General features: G+C 40.3%; 1 protein-coding gene across 1 annotated transcript in view; it reads left to right on the top strand.

Annotated features, from left to right (window-relative positions):
• Positions 1–8,851: 8,851 nt before the first annotated feature.
• slc7a11 (solute carrier family 7 member 11) overlaps positions 8,852–21,764 on the top strand; it is a 40,025-nt gene continuing 27,112 nt past the window's right edge. Inside the window, exons 1-4 of the mRNA XM_084908950.1 lie at positions 8,852–9,341; positions 17,036–17,162; positions 19,187–19,302; positions 20,931–21,056. Of these exons, the coding sequence (XP_084765076.1) occupies positions 9,080–9,341; positions 17,036–17,162; positions 19,187–19,302; positions 20,931–21,056 (631 nt within the window). The 5' untranslated portion in view covers positions 8,852–9,079. The remainder of the gene's footprint in view (positions 9,342–17,035; positions 17,163–19,186; positions 19,303–20,930; positions 21,057–21,764) is intronic.

The following is a 21,764-nucleotide window of genomic DNA, read 5'->3' as shown; positions in this document are numbered from 1 at the left end:
TTGCATAGCTGGGTGGCAAACTACCTAGAAGGGTGACAATTTGATCTTCCTCTTCAATTACAGAACCTATTGCCCCTAGCTGATCAGTAAGTTCCTTCATCCTCTTTAAATGATCATTGAGATGTTCTCCTTCCTTCATTTCACACCGGAAGTACTTCTTCTTCAGAAATAGCTTGTTAGCAACAGTATCTCTTTCAAACTTTGCTTTTAGCATCTCCCATGCTTCTTTGGGGGTCTTACAGTTTGTTATCAAGTACAATTGGGGTGTACTTACATTCAGTACCAGCACTGAAAATGCCTTTTCTTTCTTCCATTCAAATTCAGCTCGTGCTTGGGCATTAGCATCCGCAGCTAACTGCTCCGTCTCCTGTACCATACCCCACAGTCCTTTTGCCTTCAACAGGTGCTCCAGTTGAAATTTCCACGTTGCCCAATTCTCCGGTCCGCTCAGCTTGTCAATAAACAGTCTATCTTCCATTGTGAATCCCACAATTCTGTTTATGACTCCCAAAAGAAAACATGTTAGCAGCTTCCCTTGGCGACCTCTGGGCCCATAACCTGATGTTTTTAACGAACACCTTTTATTGCATGTAATGCACAGACACACCAACAGAGGGCAGTAATATCCCTTCAACATACATTGTAAAATTACTATTACAACACAGATCACCCTCCCATCTCGGTGTCTCCGATCTTCTTCTCTTTCTCTCTCTGTCCCCTCTCCCCATCTTGCCACCATGGGGAGCAGGGCATTCAGCTGCTCTGCCCGACCTCCTGATATAAGAAATATCACTTCATTCTCTCTTTAAGTCCACACTCAAATCTCACTTGTTCAAAATAGCTTATCCCACATAACCTCTCCATGTCTGCTATTTTAAATTATTTATGTCTTATACTTTTATGATCTGTGTAAACTGCTTGCTTTTATGTTGCTTTTATTATTCTGCTGTGTACAGTGTCCTTGAGTGTTCTGAAAGGCGCTTTCAAATAAAATTGATTATTATTATTATTATTAATCAGTGTGCTAATACAAAAACAAGCCTATTATCTAATAACTAATAACTACTATATTATTATTAGTTAAGTTATTTATTCTCCAGGATATAGTTATATATATTACTTCGTTAGAGTTATTTGATACTATGTCTTGCACTATCCTACTGGATATTACTGTATACTACTATTCTTATTGTATATATTGTATATCTTATTCATCTGTTCCTCTGTCTCTCCTGCTGCTTTGAGCATGTACATGACAAAAGAATTTCCCTCGGGATAAATAAAGTTATTCTTATTATTCTTATTATTATTCAAGAAGAGCTGAAAGCAATAAAAGCCCCTCTAGCTAGATATGTAATCACCATGTTGTCTTTTGCTATTTTGTTAAGGAAATTTATGGTAAAAGGCACTTGGTGGGAGTCTAGATCAGGGTCCCCGATCCCAGTCCACAAGGGCCGGTGTCCCTGCAGGTTTTAGATCTCACCCTGGGTCAACACACCTGAATCACACGATTAGTTCATTCCCAGGCCTCTGGAGAACTTCAAGACATGTTGAGGAGGTAATTTATCCATTTAAATCAGCTGTGATGGATCAAGGACACATCTAAAACCTGCAGGGACACCGGCCCTCGTGGACTGGGATTGGGGACCCCTGGTCTAGATGAACTATTGTCAAATCGAATAGGTGCATGGAGCCATTGTAGTTTGACTCCAAGAACACAGTTTAAAGATTTATTTTATCATAACCCTTCAAATCTTGGGAGACTCATCAGATTTTCGGCTGCAGTGTTGATTTGACTGTGTTTCTTGGTTCCCTGAACTACAAAGAAGTGTCTTTTCTTGTAGAACTGTGATTCTAAAAGATGTTGATGATTCCTTTCAGTTCATTGAGGTGATTTTTAAAACAGTCTCTTGTTAGATCATATGTATTAATCCGGTGTCTGCAGAGACAGCTGTCAGGAGCATGGTTGTTGTTTCTTTAATATTCCAGGGATGCACAGCATGTATTTGTGTCACACAGTACTTACTTATTTTGCACCTGCTTGTGCAGAATACTTAGAGAAAACATTCTGTACAAACAACTTGAACAGCATCATCATCATATTTCCTACACCACGGACTCTGCAAATGTCTGCGTTGCTCAACCAGTCCCTGAGTGTGACTCCACAGGGCATATGTGTAAATGTGTGATAATAATAAATCCTGGTGAACACAATGCGTTTTCTTGTCTTTCTGAACTCAAAGTGAGAAATCCTTCTGCTGTTCTGCCATGCAAAAAATTGTGAGTGGTCAATGTGAAAGCATGCAAAGAACACAACCTTCAACCGACCTTTCTGTGTGTCCATAGCATGTGTCCATTTGTTTTGGCAGCTGGTATTTGTGTGGAATGCAGCATATAGCAATGAAAACAATGTCATTACTAGTTAGTAAGATCTACCATACACCGACTCCACACACACACACGTTTCCCCTCTCTTAGTCTGTAAAGACATGTTTATGTGAAACATTATATAAAGTTAGCCAGTAGCTGTACACATGAGTCAATCTCTACATTCATACAGCACAGAATTCTTTCACATTTGAAATGTACACTTATATATATATGTTACAAGTATTCAGATCTTCTTTAATTGGCTTGTTTCTCCCATGCACATAGAAGGTGGGCCTCGATATCCCTCTCAACATTTCTGTGCTTTATCTTTTTGATTTTTTTGGGAGAGTGGAATGCCAAGTTATTTGGTAGGGCTAGCAGGCTTGGTTAGCAAACTGCATTCATATACTGTATGGATCCTTCGTAACAGACTAATAAATTACTGAAAAAACCAAGTACACACTTCTTAAATGGGGTGTACAACACAGCAGACCATATTGCTTGTCATGAATTTCCTTTAAAATGTTTCTAAAAGGCAGCAACACACAGTCAGAGTTAAGAGTTTCTATCTACTCATCATGGGTGAATGTCATTGGGCTTTTTCTTTGAACTGTTCTGTTTACATGATGGAATGATCGTACAACACACACATTTTTATTTTAATTAGCTGCAGAAGTTTGATACCATTTTATGCCACTGGAAAGTGTCTCTCTCACTGGCAGAGCAATTCTTCTTATCATAGGATTCATTTAGATGAGATTCTGCAACCAGTGGCAATTCCATATCTCCACAATCTGCAACCGAACTCTGTCCTCCAAGATGACAATGCTAGCCCCCGCAGAGCTAGCATAATGAAAAACTACCTCCAGCATTTGGGAGTAGAAAGGATGGAATGACCTGCCTACAGTGCTGACCTCAATCCCATTCACCTCCTGTGAGATCGGCTTGGGCATTACCAACACAACCACAATGGCAGACTTGTGACAAATGCTGGTTGAAGGGATGCCCTCCAACAGCCATGTGTGACCAATCTAGTGACCACTATAAGGACCCCCATGGGTGGCTGTAGCTTAGGAGGTAGATCATAAATATATATGTATATTTTTGCTAATAAATATACATATATATTTATATATATGATATATTTCACCTGCTAATTGGAAAGCATGAAGGTACGAAGGTGTCTATGTTAGAAATCACTTACATATCTTTACATTGATTGCCAAGAAGCACTGTAAGAACAAAGAAATAGTTGAACAAACACAAATGTCCTTAATTTCTGTGCGAAGTACAGAGAAGTACAAAGCCCACAAATCATCTTGACCATCATAAGTTGGTGGAAATTTCCACCATGCTGTTCATCCATTCATGAATTAATCCATCCATCCATTCAGTGTGTGGTCTGTGAAAGCTCACAGCCTTCATGGAGTCGGTGTCTTCAGCAGCTTCTGAAACTGGTTAAAGTTTTGTCAGACAGCGACAGAGAGCATGATTCTGTGATTTTTATTTAGAAATCTCAGTTGCAAGAATAAAACAATACTGGTGTGAGCAGCTTCTTAACTGAAACTGTAAAGAACAATGTCCAGTATACATCTGTCCCAAGCCTCATAAATCATGTCTGTAAAAATGTCTAAATGCTTTGTCCCCTCCAACTTTTGGGAAATCGATCTCACCATTTTCACTGATGGTTGAAAAATTTGCAAATACTCCCGCTTGCCTCCACCCCAGAGAGAAGGGTTACATCTCCTGGGTCTAGGTGTGGCTTGCCCCTCTGGGGGCGGGGGTACCTGGACCTGGGATATAGAGTATGTTTGGGGAGTGTGACTGTCTGTGCAGTGTCTATTTGTGTCTGTCTACACGTTGGGTGAGTGCCGAGTATTTGGTTGTGTATATGGGGGTGGGAATGCACGTTTGTGTCCGCGTGCGCCTGTTCGTCTGTGTCTATATGTCAGGTTGGGTCTTAGACTCAACCTCTCTGAGTACATCTCAGGCCCTCCAAAGTACGGAGGCCTATCTCCCCTCACCACACTCCCTGCCAGTGGCTGATGCCCTCAGACGTTGGTGTGTTGGTGGTTCTTGTCGACTGGGGCTGGGCGCTCATGTATGTACCAGCTCACTCCTGGTGGCCGATTGGCGGGGCCTGGCGCCTGTGGCCTGGCTGGGCCCCTTCCGGGGGGTGGGGTGCCCTCAGGCCTGTGGCCTCTGGGCCTGAAGCTCGGTCCTCTCTGGCACAGCTGGCTGCCGGCAGAGCCTGCGGGCACGCCACTGCAACCCCCTCTGGCCTCTGCTCCATAGCTGCTGGGTGACCTCTCGTTTGGGGCTCTACTCAGCTCTTCCCAGGAGGGTGGCACGGTTCCCCCCCTTTTGGTGGTCCTCCTCGGGTCCTCGTACTCTGGGGCCTCTGGATGTCTGGGGCCTGGATCTCCTCCATACCTGCTTCATGCCCTGGGGGACGGGGCTATGGCTCCCCACACTCCCTAGCAGACTGTTACATGGAGAAACCTTTGGAATACAAGCATGCTGATCCACACAGGTGTGCACACAGGTGTACACACGGGTGTTCACAGACACACACTACACCTTTCTTGGCTGCTGCCTCAAAGCACATTGTGTGCTGTCTATCTTGCGTGCTGCACAATAGCGTTTAATATTTAGTATCTACTGTTATCTACTGTTAGCTAGTTTATTGTGATGGTGCTGTTTTTTATTATGTTGCTCTTTGTTGTTTGTTTTCTCTTCTGTTTTTTTTTTTCTCCATACAGGTGATCCAGGTGTTTTGTTTGTTTTTCTTTCTTTCTTCCAGCGTTCATTTGCAATGGTTTGTATTACACCAGTTTATCTGATCCACAATATGGGCCTTTACATTTTTTATATTGTTTACAGTACAATGCATTATATTATCTTTGTCAGTGAGAGATAAATCTGCTGTGCCACGGTGTGCCCACACCCAGCCTTTTTGCATGGAGACGCACTCATGAATGAAGCTTAGTCATGGTGACAAGTATGTTCAAAAGTTATGTGACTGCCGACTCACTGATCCTGAGGGATGACTTACAATGTTAGAGCTGTTTCATTTGGCTATTTTGTACATATGTTGCTACAGAGAGGTGACAAATGAAAGAAAAATAGGATTAGATATGTTCTATGTGCTGCTAGAACAGTGAGAGTAAAACGTGATTTTTCCTCAGTTAATGTTTTGCTCTGAGAACAGAAATGTTTGATAAGAGGATAAAGAGCATTTTTGTGCTTTTGTACAGCAGACCCAAACCGTGTCAGCACAAGAGGCCCACTAGGTTGTCGCCTCTTTTTCTTAACTTTGTGTACTTCTGTGAATTCATCAGTAATATCTGGTCTCAGAATGTTTTTTTTTTTTTTTTGCCAAAATGTGTCATAGAAAAACAACCCCAAAATGCCCGAGTATAATCATTTGAAAAAGGCTTCTCTTGGTGCTTTGCGACATACTGCTGACAAAGGCTTTCAGGCAAAACCACAGGAGACACACCCCTGCCCCAAAAAACAAAATCCTACATTGTGTCATCTAATGATGACACTTCCTCAAATGACAGCCAGTAAATAGCTAAACGAGGGCTTTCCAGTGATGGCAAGGTCAGTATGGTTGACAGGCGCTGCTATTGACCATACAGACGACTTGAAATAAAGGCTGTGACAATATAATGAATGACAATAAGTGAAGGACTTTTTCTTGAGGTTCTCTGGTGACTTAGTGGCAGGTTAAATTTTGGTAGACTGTCATGTTTGGACTTGTCCACAGCTGACTGAACCTTTTCTTTCTGGCATCAGTTTGAGAACCACTGAACTAACACAACAAATCCTCTGCACTGTAAAAAATATCCCCAACAAAAGCTTTGTTTCTTTCTGTTTACATGAAAGCTAAAGCTGGGAAAGTGGCACTGGCAGTAGTGCAGAAGTAGATGTTATGTTTTACATCATTTAAATCTCACTTAACTACAGGTCAATGTACTGATGCTAAAATAATTTTAAAAAAGTACAACGTATGCTTAGCGTATTAGTTAACATTGTGTTCATGAATAATGCATTTCAAACCGCAGACATTCAGTTGAAAAGGATGGAGATGCAGCTGTGTTATGTCTTAAATTAGATCTCTCATTAATGACTAATAATATGTTTTGGAATGTTCAATCAATAAATTGTTCATTATAATTACAGTTACAGTTATAGTTGCAATTATAATTAGATTACAACTTGGTTTATGACAATAAATCGGTGAAATGACAGATTTAAGGAGCAGCCAGTGTGTCCATCTGCATCCCCGACTCCTTTACGGGAAGTGTGGATTCGGCTCTCTGATAAGAACTTCCTAACCTCCGATCCTATCAGTCTTACCCAGGAGGCAATGCAGGGCTGGGTGAGGGGACTCTCCCACTACTCGTCCAGGTGTCTCCCCTGCTCACTCTGATCAGATAAGCAAACACCTGAGTCGCCTTGCAGGTGAAATCCTATTAGTCCCACGTGTTAACGGTAGCTCCTCCAATGATTGTGACACTTCTAATGCCTGGGCTTAACTCTAGTGGCCTGGAAAATAGGCCCCAAGGGAAGGTCATAATTACAGCGCTAGAGTAACCTGTAAGAGCTTTTTGCACTCACAGGTTAGAGAAAGGATGAGCACAACCAGACCTGAGGATGCATTTATGCTGCGTTCCAAGTTGATGATAATCACCCAGTGGAAGTATGATGTATCCTGAATTAACCATCTAACACAGCTAAACTGGAAAGTCAAAAATATACAACCAGTTTGCAGGTTCATAGGTTCTGGTGTCACTTTCAGCTCTGGATGTCTTAGATCCTTATCTTGCAGAAGAACCCTTTCTGTCCCCTCTCTTATTGGACGTCACTTTATTAATGTCTACTCACCTAATGTCCATCCAGTCTCTGTCTATCAGACTGACATGATTTAACACAAAGTTTAAACTTTAAAATCACTTTATTTTCTTTGTCAATCTTAACACAGAAAATCCGTCACATTCAAACATTGGGTCATACATATATAGAATTCACTTCATGTTTCATTCAGTTTATTTAACTGTACTTTGACACATTCATTGTAACATAATCCCTTTTTTTAACAGATGAATTCTTTCTTTTACTTTTTAAAACTGTGTTTTTGTCAATCACAGTTTATTTAATGCAATTTCTTTTTATTAAATTACACGCTTTACAAGTCAGACATTCAGAGACTGGTGTGTGTCTTCCAGCCCCATCCTGCACCGCAGACACACACCAATGTCAGACTCTGTACAGGCTCTCAGTGACTCCTCTTATCAGAATCCCTTCAAAATTTTTATTATCTTATTTATTGGATGTGGTAAAATTCCCATTCATTAAAAAACACTGTGTGATTTTCTGATCAACGTTAAGCATAATTTAGTAAAATTCACATGTGAATTTCTTTCATATAAAATCAGGTATGATGGTCGTCTGGTGACAGAGTTCTTATCTTCTCACATTCCTACTGTCACCACTAATCTACCAAGGCTGAAGCCCGATCATGTACGCGCACAAAATTCAGACATGCAAGCCGTCATTGTTACTACTTGAACACATTTCTCTTTTATGTATTGATCAAACTCATATTTTGATTTATCTTTGATTAAGAATAAAAATGCTTTATTATTAGAAAGGGGACAAACTGTGTTTTAGTTCTCTGATCATCTTTAATCACCTGCAGCTTTTACCCCTCTCAGCTCCTGACCTCACAGCACCTGATGGGCGATAACTTTATGAAACCAGATATCAGAAAGAAGAACCATGCAGCCAATACAATTTTCAAGCTTGGCAGAGAAAACAACATTTTGGTTTTGACCATTTTCTTGGAAACAGAGAAGCAGGATTGTTTCACAAGGCAGCAGAAGGAGAAGAGAAAGACGCAGAAAGCCTTTTTATTCCTGTGCCTTTGTTTTCTTACCAGATAATTTGATTAGCAGTGAAAACAATGATAGGCATGTTCAGTAGCTAACTTTGATTTTACAAAAAACAGAGCAGTGTTTCACCAGCCCTTACAGGGTTTCTAATACTTCCTTATTTTCTCTTCCCTTGAGTACCATGGTCACCTCGAAGTAAAGCAGTTTGTATAGCTCTTTGAAGTTGCTGCTGTCCCAGGAAAGCTGGTTTTACCTGCTCGCCTCGATTGAAATCATCCCAGGGCAGGTTACAGACCTGTGTCATCATGTTAATAAAAAGAGGAGGAAGTTGAATTACAAGAGGAAATTAGACAAAAGAGAAATTGGATAAGGAGTGGAGATGAGGAAACTGGTGAGTCTGTGTTGAAAAACAGGTTGCTGTGTCATGATTACCCAACAGAGCAACACCTCACTGACGTGAGCCAGGATTTACACAAGAGGGGCTGCAGGAAGGCAAACTCAGGATGAGACAGCAGTGCAGAGAAGAACGAAAGGAGAGAAAAGTTTGGTGATGTCAAAGGGTAGACAGCCGGGCAGGAAAGTGAGACGTAAGTGAGAGAGATAAGAGAGAGGGAGGGCAGAGTGAAGGTTGGTGGGTGGGAGGAGAGAGAGATAGAGAGAGCGGCCTGCCTGGCCTTTAGTCTTAACTCAGAGTTTTGTAACTTTCAGTCACAAAGACTGAGAGACCTAACCTCAGCCACACGGGGTGTCTGCAGTCACAGACAGAGCATTCATAAAGAGAAGAAGCGTGGTAGGCACTGTGTACAGAGATGACTGGAAGCTCTGCATCTGCTCACAGAGAAACTGCAGCAAATGGACACAAAGTTTCCTCAAACGGGACAGAACTCAAGCGTGAGGACAGGAAGGTAGAACTGGGGAAGAAGGTGACCCTGCTCCGAGGCATCTCCATCATCATCGGGACCATCATCGGAGCCGGGATCTTCATCTCGCCAAAGGGAATCCTGAAGCACTCCGGCAGTGTGGGAGTGTCCCTGCTGGTGTGGATTGCCTGTGGCGTGCTGTCCCTCTTTGGTGAGTTGGAATATGAGCAGAGGAGTTCTGCTCTTGTAATATACTGGTGGAGCTTCAGAAAACTGTTTGTGGCTGTAGAGATTTAACAACAGTCAGAAAAGTAACAAACAGAAGTCCATCATTTGTTTTCTGTATAAAGTAAGATTAAAAAAGAAGAGATGTAACCATCACTGCCAAAAACACTGTCAGTATTGAAACCGTCGAGTAAGCTTCTTCTGTGCTAAAGCTGCTATTTTACAGTTCACTAATGCAAATATCAGAAGTGTAGTGATGATTTTAATATAAAGGCTCATCTCACAGCCACAGAAATCTGCTTCAAACCATTAGCTGAATGTTTCAGAGTAAAGTTTTATGGCAGCCATCATGGCTGAACTCAAGTCTCAGTCAAACTTCAGTCTGCTTCACACCATCGCTGTAAACATGGCTACACATACACAGTGACCTGATAACTCACTGTTGGAGACTTATAAGTGTTGATGCTGTGTGACTTTTACAAACTTATTCCTGCATGATTGCTGTGATGCTGCGACTCATTCTGAATATTCTCACACTTTGTGTCTCGCTCCAACAAATATGGACCTAACTATGCGTATTTGTAGCTTTGTGTTCAGCACCACAGTGGATTTCAAATCAAACAGTCAGGATGTGATTGAAATACAGAGTTTCAGTTTAATTGAAGGGTTTAACAAAAACATTGCACTGACTGTTTAGAAGTTACAGACATATTTATGCACAGTTTCTAGAAATGTAAATGGACAAACTCATTTTACACATGAACATAACTCATTTGCTGTCAATGATGATCTCAAGTATTGAAACCCAAGGACCTTTACAGCAGCACTTTCGCCTGTTATCTGCATGTTCAGCCATGCATGTCCATGCCAAAATGTGGCCTCTGTCATGTTACACAGAGGATGTGCTATGCCTACAGGCTGTTTAGTCAGGTCAGAATCTGCAGTCTAATCCTGAATTCAGTTCTGACTGGTCAGAGTCTTATTGGGAACAAAAAGACTAAAAAAAAAACACTGGAGAAGAGCAGAATCTGTTGTTGAATATCCACAGCAGTGCAAGTCCAACAAAGGAGAGCTGAAGCTCCACTGCGGTCTTTGCCTAAACCACATGCAGCCCAGAGGTCAACAGAGATGGACATGGGTGAACACAGACAAAACCTCTGCCCGGGGGCTCTCCTGGCTCCACCTTCAACAGTTGGGCAATCCTTCACTTCCTGGTTTTAATTGTGTTCAGCTTTAATTCTGTGCACTAATGATTTCTCAATTCATTTTCAAATCTTTGAAAAAAAATGACAGATGTGCTCATGGGTTTGTTACCATGTGCAATATGTGAATATACATAATTGCTTGGTTTCTTTGAGAAAGATAACACTTGAGTTATGTAATTTTTCAGACTCTCAGTGAACTTAAAAACCACCAGAACTTACGAGATGTATCAATTCTGATTTGATCATTAACCACAGGACATATTAGCCAATCATCCTGACATGTAATAATGAACACCACAACTATTGCATGACCTCCTTTGAGCGAGCAGGAAGTAAAAACGTCTTTTTAACATGAAGAAAGCTCCGGCAGAACTGGAGGGGGCAGGGGGTTGGGGGGGGTACGTCTGGTTGGGGTTGAGGGGAGGAACACAGGACAAATACATGCTGTGTGAGAGAGTCAGAGATTAATCCAGTCCCAATAAAGTTTAAAACCACCTGAGAACTGGCTAACAAAGTTCCAAGTAGAGCTTCAACATGCTACAGGAAGAAATGGGAGTGAGACAAAACCTTTTTTTGAACATCAGTGATTCTTGAGATAAGGGACAAAACATGTCCGGCAGATAAAACCCAATTTTGTGGTTTAAAAATATGCATACAAGTGTTAACCCAACTGCCTAAAAGACAAACCAAGGCAATGTTTATACAACAAAACTATGATTTTGCATTTTTTATAAATATATATTTATTTTAAATGGTACAATACATTACCAGTACCTTAAAAATCCATTGTCCAGAAGCAGGTGTGATAATATTAAAATACAGAAAAAAATTAAAAGTAATGTACAATTAAACATCATGGCTCTCGTCACTAAGTATTTAAGTCAATACCTTATATAATATCAAAATATGACATTGAAAATTTATTTTTAAATATTTTTTAAGTGATTAAAATCGTGTCTAGAGTTTTTGTCAACACCGTCAGATTTTTTTAAAAAGTACAAAAAAATCAGGAATTATTGTGGGCAGCTTACACCCTGAGGACCCCTTTACCACTTCCTGTTTGATACACATGCAATGAGGTCACTGGTCTGATAATTTGTTTGTTTTTATTTCATTTATTGCACACCTTTCTGATAAAACTCTGTGTCACAACCATAGTGCGTCAACACCAAAGTCGATGCAATGCAAGATTGAATTATTTTTTTTTGTAAAAACAGCCTCATTTAGGTAGATTGTAGAGGCCATAAGCAGCTGATGAAAAACAAGATGGCTTCTGTCAGATAAACATGTGTTATGAGAGAAAGTCGGTGATGTCAACACCATCAGATGTCAACACCATCAGGATTTTGGTCTGACGGTGTTGACCCTTTTTCTAATGGTGTTGACGAACGCCACAAAAGCGTGCTATTCATCAATTATATTAAGTTATTTTTTACTAATATTTCAGATATATTACCTCCTGTGTATTTTACTGATATTTCTGCTTCACAGATGTGTCAAATATTATCAAATTTGTCTTATCTTGAATCTCATTGTTTATGTATACATTATTAATCCTGTAGGAAAATGCTTAGTCCTCTGCATTTAACCCACTCACTCAGTGATGCAGTGGGCAGCTACCAATCCAGGATAGCCGCTATTCATTGGATTTGAATGCCCAACCTTCCGATCATGTGGCATCTACTGAGTTAGCTGTGCCCCAAGAGCTGGTCTTTAATTGATGATGTATGAATCCTGCTTCCGGGCCCAAACTACTCTGTGTTTATTAAGGCTGTTAAAATGTTTTAATGCTTTTTATCTTGTTCTATTACATCTGAACAAGCCCCTAAAAACAGCCAGTGATCACTGTTAGCCTAACCATCGGGAACCCTCACGTTAACTTTTATCAAGTGGAAAAAAGTTAGCGTTCATCCTCCAGCTTCACTGTGTTTATATTATGCTAACATAGCTGTGTCGCTAGCAATCACGTAGCACATCACTATATACCAGCTAGGCCACCTTCAGTAACCTGACAATAGTCACTGCTGTTTAGTTTTCTGTATTCCTCTATTTATGTTGGAAGTGATAGCAGAGCTGGTGTATCATGTTCAGGTGGAAACAAGCAATCTAACTTTAACTCTGTTAAATTTCATATATTCTGTCTTCATGGATGCCTGGATGTTACACCTGGTAGAGCCACACTGATCATTTTATTAAAGATGAAAGAATTTAGACAGTTTGTATCTCTCAGTGATGCCGCAGAGTTCCTTTGACTTTGGGATGTGCAGCGGAGTTTGGACCTGGAAACAGCTAATGACATCAAACTTAAAGACCGGATAGCATTTCTATTGCTTAATGCATAATTGTGTTGTGAATAAAAGCACAAGGTTCAGAAAAATTATAGTAATTACAAAATGGTACATTTCAGGCTAAAATAGCAAAGGGGAAGCTGTCAGTAGAGGAACGAAAGAGAAGGAACAGGGATGATCAAAAAAGGAGAGAAAAAATTAACAGCCAGCCTGAGTTGAAGAAAGAGTTTCTCATAAAGGGAAAGATGGACAAATAGAGTGAACGAGGGAAAAATAAACAACACCAGTGATCTGAAAGGAAGAGAAAAAAGTCAGAAGAGAAGGTTTTGGAAACAAGCACAGAGGGGCCACCGTAAATATACTTTTATTTATTCACTCCACATAGCAATGTTTGGTTTCTTCCTGAATACTATCGTTGTTTATATTTACTGCGGGAAGAAACGGTAAAAACGGTGTTTTATAAGGAAAATGCTCAAAAACGCTCTCCGCCTGTGAGCAAAAACAAAACCTAAAGAAACCCCAGCCTTTCCTGTTGGTGGAAAAATGTACCATGTCGACCAATCAAAAATTGATATGGCAACATGGCATTTAGTTGTTTAGGGAGGGGGAAGTTTTAGGAGTGATGGTTGTTTTGAGATGTGAGAGGTTTGAGACGTTTAGCACAACTCTTGTGTAGTTAGTGTGTAGTGTAGTCAGTAGTTTTGTTGTGTGTGTCAGAACAATGAGGCGACTGCTGAATGTTACAGGTGTTACAGCAGTGATACATCTGCTGCTGTCAGGCCTGCAGGTATCAGGCTGTTGTTCTCCGTCATCTCATAGTGGACAGAAATTATTTTTGGAGTGGCACAAATAATTTGTGTGGCATCAGATTTGATGCAGAACAGCTGATTGTTCTGTAAATAGTTTGAAATGTTTATTTAAAAAACGCCTTGACTGCATTTTTAGGTAAACAGCTGCAAAAAACTTTGTTGTTTGCATAACTCAGTTACCTTTTTGAAGAAGTAACTATATAATTAATTGCCCAACATTGGTCATTATTTACTGTATTATGCAGACAGAGTTACAGACTCTCTCCCAGACCACAGACTCATAATACAAGTCAGAGCTTTATATAAAAAAAAAGAAAGTTGTGTTTTCAAAATTGGAGTTCAAGTTATTTTTACTTCCAATAGTGTTAACATACTACACAGGTCAGGAACAAGATTTTTTAAAATTTTCATTGTAAGTGGGCTAAAGCAGTTAATTAAAAGTAGTCTAACATAAATGCTGTAATTTGATTACTTTAATAAACCATGTAACTTGGATGGATTCGATGCTGGCGTGACCACAGTGCACACGTCTGCTGTTGCTCACAGTGGTCCAAGGGACCGCTCAGGGAGTTTGTGTGTTCGCTCAGACACATGAAAAATTAGAGGGAACATTGGCTGTAACTAAGTTTAAGAATATAATCCACCCACTGTTATCATCTTCAATGGCCTGTACCAACATAGAGCAGAGCAGCTATCTGAACACTACTCCAACAGAGGTCGATCATCTTGTTAATAATTTCACCTCCTCACTACGTACGACTCTGGATACTGTAGCTCCTGTGAAAACTAAGGTCTCTAATCAGAAGTACCTGACTCCGTGGTATAATTCTCAAACACGTACCCTAAAGCAGATGACTCGTAAGCTGGAGAGGAAATGGCGTGTCACAAATTTAGAGGATCATCATTTAGCCTGGATAAATAGTTTGCTGCTTTATAAGAAAGCCCTCCGCAAAGCCAGAACATCTTACTATTCATCACTGATTGAAGAAAATAAGAACAACCCCAGGTTTCTCTTCAGCTCTGTAGCCAGGCTGACAAACAGTCAGAGCTCTGTTGAGCCAACCATCCCTTTAACGTTAACTAGTAATGACTTCATGAACTTCTTCACAAATAAAATTCTTATCATTAGAGAAAAAATTACCAATAATCATCCCACAGATGTAATTTTATCTACAGCTACTCTTAGTACCACTGATGTTAAGTTAGACTCTTTTTCTCCAATTGATCTTTCTGAGTTAACTTCAATAATTACTTCCTCCAAACCATCAACGTGTCTTTTAGACCCCATTCCTACAAAACTGCTCAAAGAAGTCCTGCCATTAATTAATGCTTCAATCTTAAATATGATCAACCTATCTCTAATAATCAGCTATGTACCACAGGCCTTCAAGCTGGCTGTAGTTAAACCTTTACTTAAAAAGCATCTCTAGACCCAGCAGTCGTAGCTAATTATAGGCCAATCTCCAACCTTCCTTTCATATCAAACATCCTTGAAAGAGTAGTTGTCAAACAGCTAACAGATCATCTGCAGAGGCTTATTTGAAGAGTTTCAGTCAGGTTTCAGAGCTCATCACAGCACAGAAACAGCTTTAGTGAAGGTTACAAATGATCTTCTTATGGCCTCTGACAGTGGACTCATCTCTGTGCTTGTCCTGCTAGACCTCAGTGCAGCGTTCGATACTGTCGACCATAATATCCTATTAGAGCGATTAGAACATGCTGTAGGTATTACAGGTACTGCGCTGCAGTGGTTTGGATCATATCTATCTAATAGACTCCAGTTTGTGCATGTAAATGGAGAGTCCTCTTCACACACTGAGGTTAATTATGGAGTTCCACAGGGTTCAGTGCTAGGACCAATTCTGTTTACATTATACATGCTTCCCTTAGGCAGCATCATTAGAAGACATAGCATACATTTAAACTGCTATGCAGATGACACCCAGCTCTATCTGTCCATGAAGCCAGATTACACACACCAATTAGTTAAACTGCAGGAATGTCTTAAAGACATAAAGACCTGGATGGCCGCTAACTTTCTGCTTCTTAATTCAGATCAAACTGAGGTTATTGTACTCGGCCCTGAAAATCTTAGAAATATGGTATCTAAGCAGATTCTTACTCTGGATGGCATTACCTTGGCCTCCAGTAACGCTGTGAGGAACCTTGGAGTCATTTTTGACCAGGACATGTCCTTCAACGCACATATTAAACAAATATGTAAGACTGCTTTCTTCCATTTGTGCAACATCTCTAAAGTTAGAAATATCCTGTCTCAGAGTGATGCTGAATAGTGATGGGATTTCCGGCTCTTTTTAGAGAACTGGCTCTCACATATGCTTTCAATTGTGTAATTTAAGTGATCTAGGTAGCTCTGTTTTGGAAGTTCAGTTAACGCTAGAAATGTGCTTTGGAGTTCGTACGTGTTTTGTCTCTAGGGGCCACCGCATATATTTATATATAAACATATATAAATAAAACCTTTTTTTTTTTACATTAGTAATTCCTTTTGTGCATAATTTTATATTGTTGTTAATAAAAATTAATTAAAGCAACAAAACAACCTGAAGAGCCGGTTGGTTCTCTAAAAAGAGCTGGAAATCCCATCACTAGTGCTCAGTCGCCTAGTGCCTGAGCTCGGATCACACCAAAATTAGGGGGAATTTACGACGGTACGCTCTGTGCTTCGTGTGTTGTTTTTGTTTTATACAGGCAGGCATCTAACTAACAAATTACACTCTGAAAAAATGACCCGGGCTTAAGCCCGGTAAGCCACCACCCCCGCTCCGCTGATGGTTGACTCCAAATCTCCTGAACACTATGTCGATTTGAGAACGCATGAGACCGGTCTCGAGACATCCAACTCTACAAAAGAATGCCACATTGCTCGATGGAAATGAGAATTATCAGCCTACACCAGGCTGAAGTCAAAGACAGCCCGAAAGGATCTGAGGTCTGAGTTGCAGTCTGAGGTGCAACCCGATGGTGTCAGATGGACCGAAACATAACTTTCCAGAGGTGTTCTATGGATTTTTATTTCAGGCAAGCATGGGTCAGTCACGTCAGTGGTATCAATTCCCTTATTCTCCAGGAATTGCCTGCATGAGGCCGGGTACTGTCATGCACCAGAAGGAACCCAGGACCCACTGCACCTAATGGCTGTTGCCAAGCTGTGCTGAAATGGATAAATGTGATGCTTTTTTCCACTCAAAAATGTTGCTACAGAACTGAGGCAGCTTGCGCAATAATACATTGCTCTAATCATGGACACAAAGGGGAGAGAGTACACCTCTGAGACAGTTTAACAGTCCTGGGACTGGTATGTACCTAGCCTCTTGTTTCTGAGCTAGGATTAATTTGTCACCTCTGTCACTGCAGGAGCCCTGTCCTATGCTGAGCTGGGAACATGCATTAAGAAGTCTGGTGGGCATTACACATACATAATGGAAGCGTTTGGACCTCAGATGGCTTTTATAAGATTATGGGCTGATCTCATTGCTATAAGGTAATGCTTTTTGCCTTAAATTATGTCTGAATCTTTAGCTTTACAAATCATTGTTTTTTGTCACAAAGTATAATATAAAGGATGTTGCTTGTGGTGGCAAGAGTCACTGGTTCCAGCAGTAAGCAGCTATTTCCTGTAACAGTGTAAAGCCTTAATACAATGCTAACTCGGCAGCAAACAGAGAGACAGATTCAGTCAGTGACAGGTCAGTAGTTGGTGGAGACCAAAAACAAAGCTAAACAAGAGCAAATATTGGACTTAAGTGAGTATTAACATGATTCAAAAAGGAAGCTGATGTTACTCATCAAACCTGATGGGACCTTTGCCATAACATCTTTATAAGTGTTATCTTTCAGTTTGATTTACAGATCTGTTGCTCATTAGTGACCACATAGTATAAATAAAACTGAATTGAATTGAAAGTTTAGACTCGGGGTGTCACATGTAACCACGTGTTGACGATAAATCTGATTATATAAATTGTCTAATTGTATGTGTTTGTACAGTTACAGGGACTTATTCAACACAAAATACAACAAGTTGTATGGAGGTGATGAAAAAGTTTAAGAAGAAAAGACAAGGAGCTATAGATGAATTTAAATGACAGTATTATTTCTATTCTATTATATATATTATTGCATTTGGGTGCTCTAGTTTAGATTATACCACATCAGCACAAAAATAATTTCTCTCAATCTCATGCTTTTACATCATCACCATCACACAAGTCATCGCCGCTGTAATTGGTGGAGGAGCAGAAAACAACTCGTACGCCTCTAGTCACCTAATGTGTTGCAAATATTGTGTAGTCTCTATTTTACAAAACAATGTTGTATACATAATCTCTCAGACTGTGTTTGGTGGGGAGCAAAGGCTGAATGGCTGCATGTGACACTAAGTTTACTTTGTACCACAGAGTTGAAAAAATGCTCTATGGAAGTGGATGTGTACACAGACAAGGTGAAGCAGTACAAACCAGTCTACTGGCTATTTGGAGCTGCACAATCTTATGCTACCCTCAGGCTACAAGGACTGAATGGAAACCATGGGAAATGAACAGAGAGGGAGGCAGAGAATGAAAACAAGAATGAGGGGGACAAAGAGCGATTTCCCCGGCTGCAGTGACTGCTGTGGGAAATGAAGAGGGAAATACAGATGAGCCAGAAGCTGAGCCTTTGGGACTAGCCAGTATTGTTTCATTCATATTGAAACCAAGCCCACTACTGTGCACACATGAGGATGTGATTATGGAAATGTTATGTCTAGGAAGTTGCCCATCTGATATTACAAACAAACTCCCATCTTTATACCTGCTACAGCGGGACTTACAGCGGGATGTGAAAGCCGGCTTGGAAATCACCACGATCGTATTTATTTGAGAAAGCTTTTAAATAGACCAGAGTCTGTGAAATGTGCTGTATAAGTAAACGTTGTTTTTTTTAAACTTATTTATGATCTAACACATGTACCATCACCAAGTAATTTTTTTCTAAGAAGTCATGTCACATATTTCATAACTTTCTATGAGGTCATGTTGGATCTTTCAGCATCAGCTATATTATGGTGGGTTAAAAACTCATCAAACTGAGATCCTTTGATTTCATTTTTGTGACTTTTGTGTTTCACTTGCTTTTAAAAATGTATATCGCAAAAACAAATATAACAATATAACAAATATGCTGCCATCTAACAGATGCTTGTTTTCCCATATCCACTACTGCATTTCTTTGTTTCATGTCCGGCTGCAATGAATCAAAGTCATGTATTTGCTTTGTATTAGCTTTGACTTTGGTCACCACCTTCAGTGCTAGCTCTAGAACCATGTCTTTTTTGCTGTACTGACTTGATGAGACTGCCAAAGGTGAAGATGCAGAAAATGAAACAAAGCTGTAGTTGAAGGTGACTAAAAAACTCTACAAGGCTGGAAACACAAGTGATAATCTTTTATGGACGTATGAATGTTACCTAAGGTTATATAAATTAATGTTAATATAAAAACTGACATATTTGGTTGCATCTTGCAGGCCTGCAGGCATGGCGGTCATTTCTCTGGCCTTTGGTCAGTACATCCTGGAACCTCTGTTCATGCCATGTGGTATCCCCCCCCTGGCTGTCAAACTGGCCACAGCCATTGGCCTAAGTATATACCTTTGCTACTGTAATAAGGAGTGTTATAATATGCCCAGATGTTATCTTAGTGAATTGTTGTGAAGTGTGTTGTAAATAGCTCGGGTAAATAGCAGAAGACAGAAGTGTGCATGAGAAGGAAGAGGGGTTTGACAAAAAGACCCAGGACTATCCTCAGCTTATCAACCTTCTAAACACAATCATAGGGCACAACATACTAATACAATCTCTAGTATAGCAAATTCACATGAATGAGCATTTCAGAGCATTTTAAACTGGGCCACTGATTATACACACTGATAGTTGCTCAGTTTCTCATATTCAGCCAAACTTTCCCACGTTCAGCACTGTAAATAACTGAGTTTGAATTCTGTCAAAAGTAGGACATTTTGTTTATGGAATAAATAATCGCATCATGGTTTTCCAACTAAAGGATTAGCTGAGTGAATTAGTTGATCCTTTTCATCTACCTGAGGGAACATCAGGGCTTTGTCAGTCTAGTCGAGAGATGTAATGTCTCTAGCATGTCCTGGGTCTATCTTGCCAGTCAGGAAGGGTGCTAGGCAGATGGTCGAGCCACCTCAACTGGTTCCTGTCATTGCGGAGGGGTATTGGCTCTGTTTCTGATGAAGCCAGCAGAACTACTTTACCCGCTAAAAGCAGAGATGAGGCCACCAAAGTTGAAGCCTTCCATAATTTGGCTCCAACTAGAATTTCTGTCCATAGAAATTCTGAACATAATCGGTGACACAGAAATGCCTTAGTGCCGTCCAGCACCCAGTGCAAATTAGTCCCACTTATTTCCAACAAAGCGACCTTCCGACCTTCCGAGCTCTCGCTGTAGTTGTACAATGGCTTGGAACAGTGGGTCAGGTACCCCATACTCCTGTAGCACCTGCCACAGGATACCTTGACGGATGCAGTCAGATACCTTCTCCAAACGTACAAAACATTTGTAGAATGGTTAGAAAAAATGCTGACGCACATTAAATATCCTTGAAAGGGGATATTTCTTAAAGATGGTAATTGTAACCACAGTTTGCCAATACAGAGACTCCAACTCAGTTCTCCACTCAACGCAAGAGAGTCCAAAAACATAGAGGAACTCAGTGTGAATCTCATCCAGTCCAGAGCTTCTGCCACCAAGTAGTAATTTAACTACCTCAGGGACCCTGGTCCTCCAACTCTGCTTTCTCTTCTGAAGGCCTGTCAGTGGGATACAAGGCTGAGGCTGTAACCCAGTACAGGGTGAGCTGGAGTGAAGTGGAAGACTGAAAAGACACCACTTGATATATTCATATATTATATAATTATCATAATATAATATAATATAAACATGTTTTGACAAAAACAAATGCCCCCCACGCCCAAATGTAGCTAAAGGCATCTGTGTATCAAAAAGCTTACAAAATGTTTCCTTCAATTCTGAACTGGTTTCTTGTAAGGCACAGGTTGTGACTGACGTTAGCACAGAAAACAACATTCGGGGACATCTGATCTTTAGTCACTACATAGAAAGTAATCCCACTTACTAAATGTAATAATGTGATATGACTAGCTTAGACTTTTCTGTTGATGGTGAGCCTTCAATATGGTCACAAACACTGTATGACTGCTTGACATGGTTCCCTCTCTCTGCAGCGTCTGTTATGTACCTGAACAGTATGAGCGTAACGTGGACAGCCAGGATTCAGATCTTCCTCACTCTCAGCAAGCTGCTGGCCATTGCCATCATAATAGTGCCAGGCATGTACCAGCTCTTTAAAGGTATCATCAGTGACACCTCTCTAGCACTGCACACGTACCACCACCAAAATTCTGAGTGTTCTGGGTTGCACACAGTGTTCAGCTGCACGTGGTTCAACATGAATCCTGCGTGTCATACACACCTGCTCACAGCATGCTACAGGTCGAGCATTTATTGGTGTCCGCACAGCAGGATTTTAGAGGTGGAGTTTCTGTCTTCCTCTAAACTGCAGACTTTGCTGTACTTTAAAATGTTATTAATCTAAAATGTTTCTCTGAAGCAATACTGTATGTGTCAGTGAGCGCTCTTTGCATTCATTCCTTAAAACAGTAAAGTTATATAGTACATATTATGTATATAATGTTCTTCCAAGACCTGGACTGCACACGATCTGTTGTATTTATTCAGTTGATCTCAGTTTTATTGATATGTCTCCAAATGATAACATAAGTCACCTTAAATATAAAAAAGATAACAACTGAATATATTATGAAGAGAAATCCAAAACTGTCCCTTGAGCAAGCACACAAGCACAACAAGTGTTGCACACAAAGATGTTAGCAGCAGAGGATCTGTGCTGCCTCCATCCATCTTTTTCACTCTGTCCACATTTCTGTAATGTAAGCCCAGATTGTAACTCATATATGCATATTTAATAAATTAAATAAATCTTCTTCATGAATTTGACCTTTAAATTAATTATACTTTTAATAACTTGATTATACTTT

This window comes from Perissodus microlepis, chromosome 2 (genome assembly GCF_051167445.1).
Source record: "Perissodus microlepis isolate ML-2025 ecotype Zambia chromosome 2, ASM5116744v1, whole genome shotgun sequence".
NCBI classification, from domain to species: domain Eukaryota; kingdom Metazoa; phylum Chordata; class Actinopteri; order Cichliformes; family Cichlidae; genus Perissodus; species Perissodus microlepis.
This window is presented reverse-complemented; position numbering and strand designations above follow the sequence as displayed.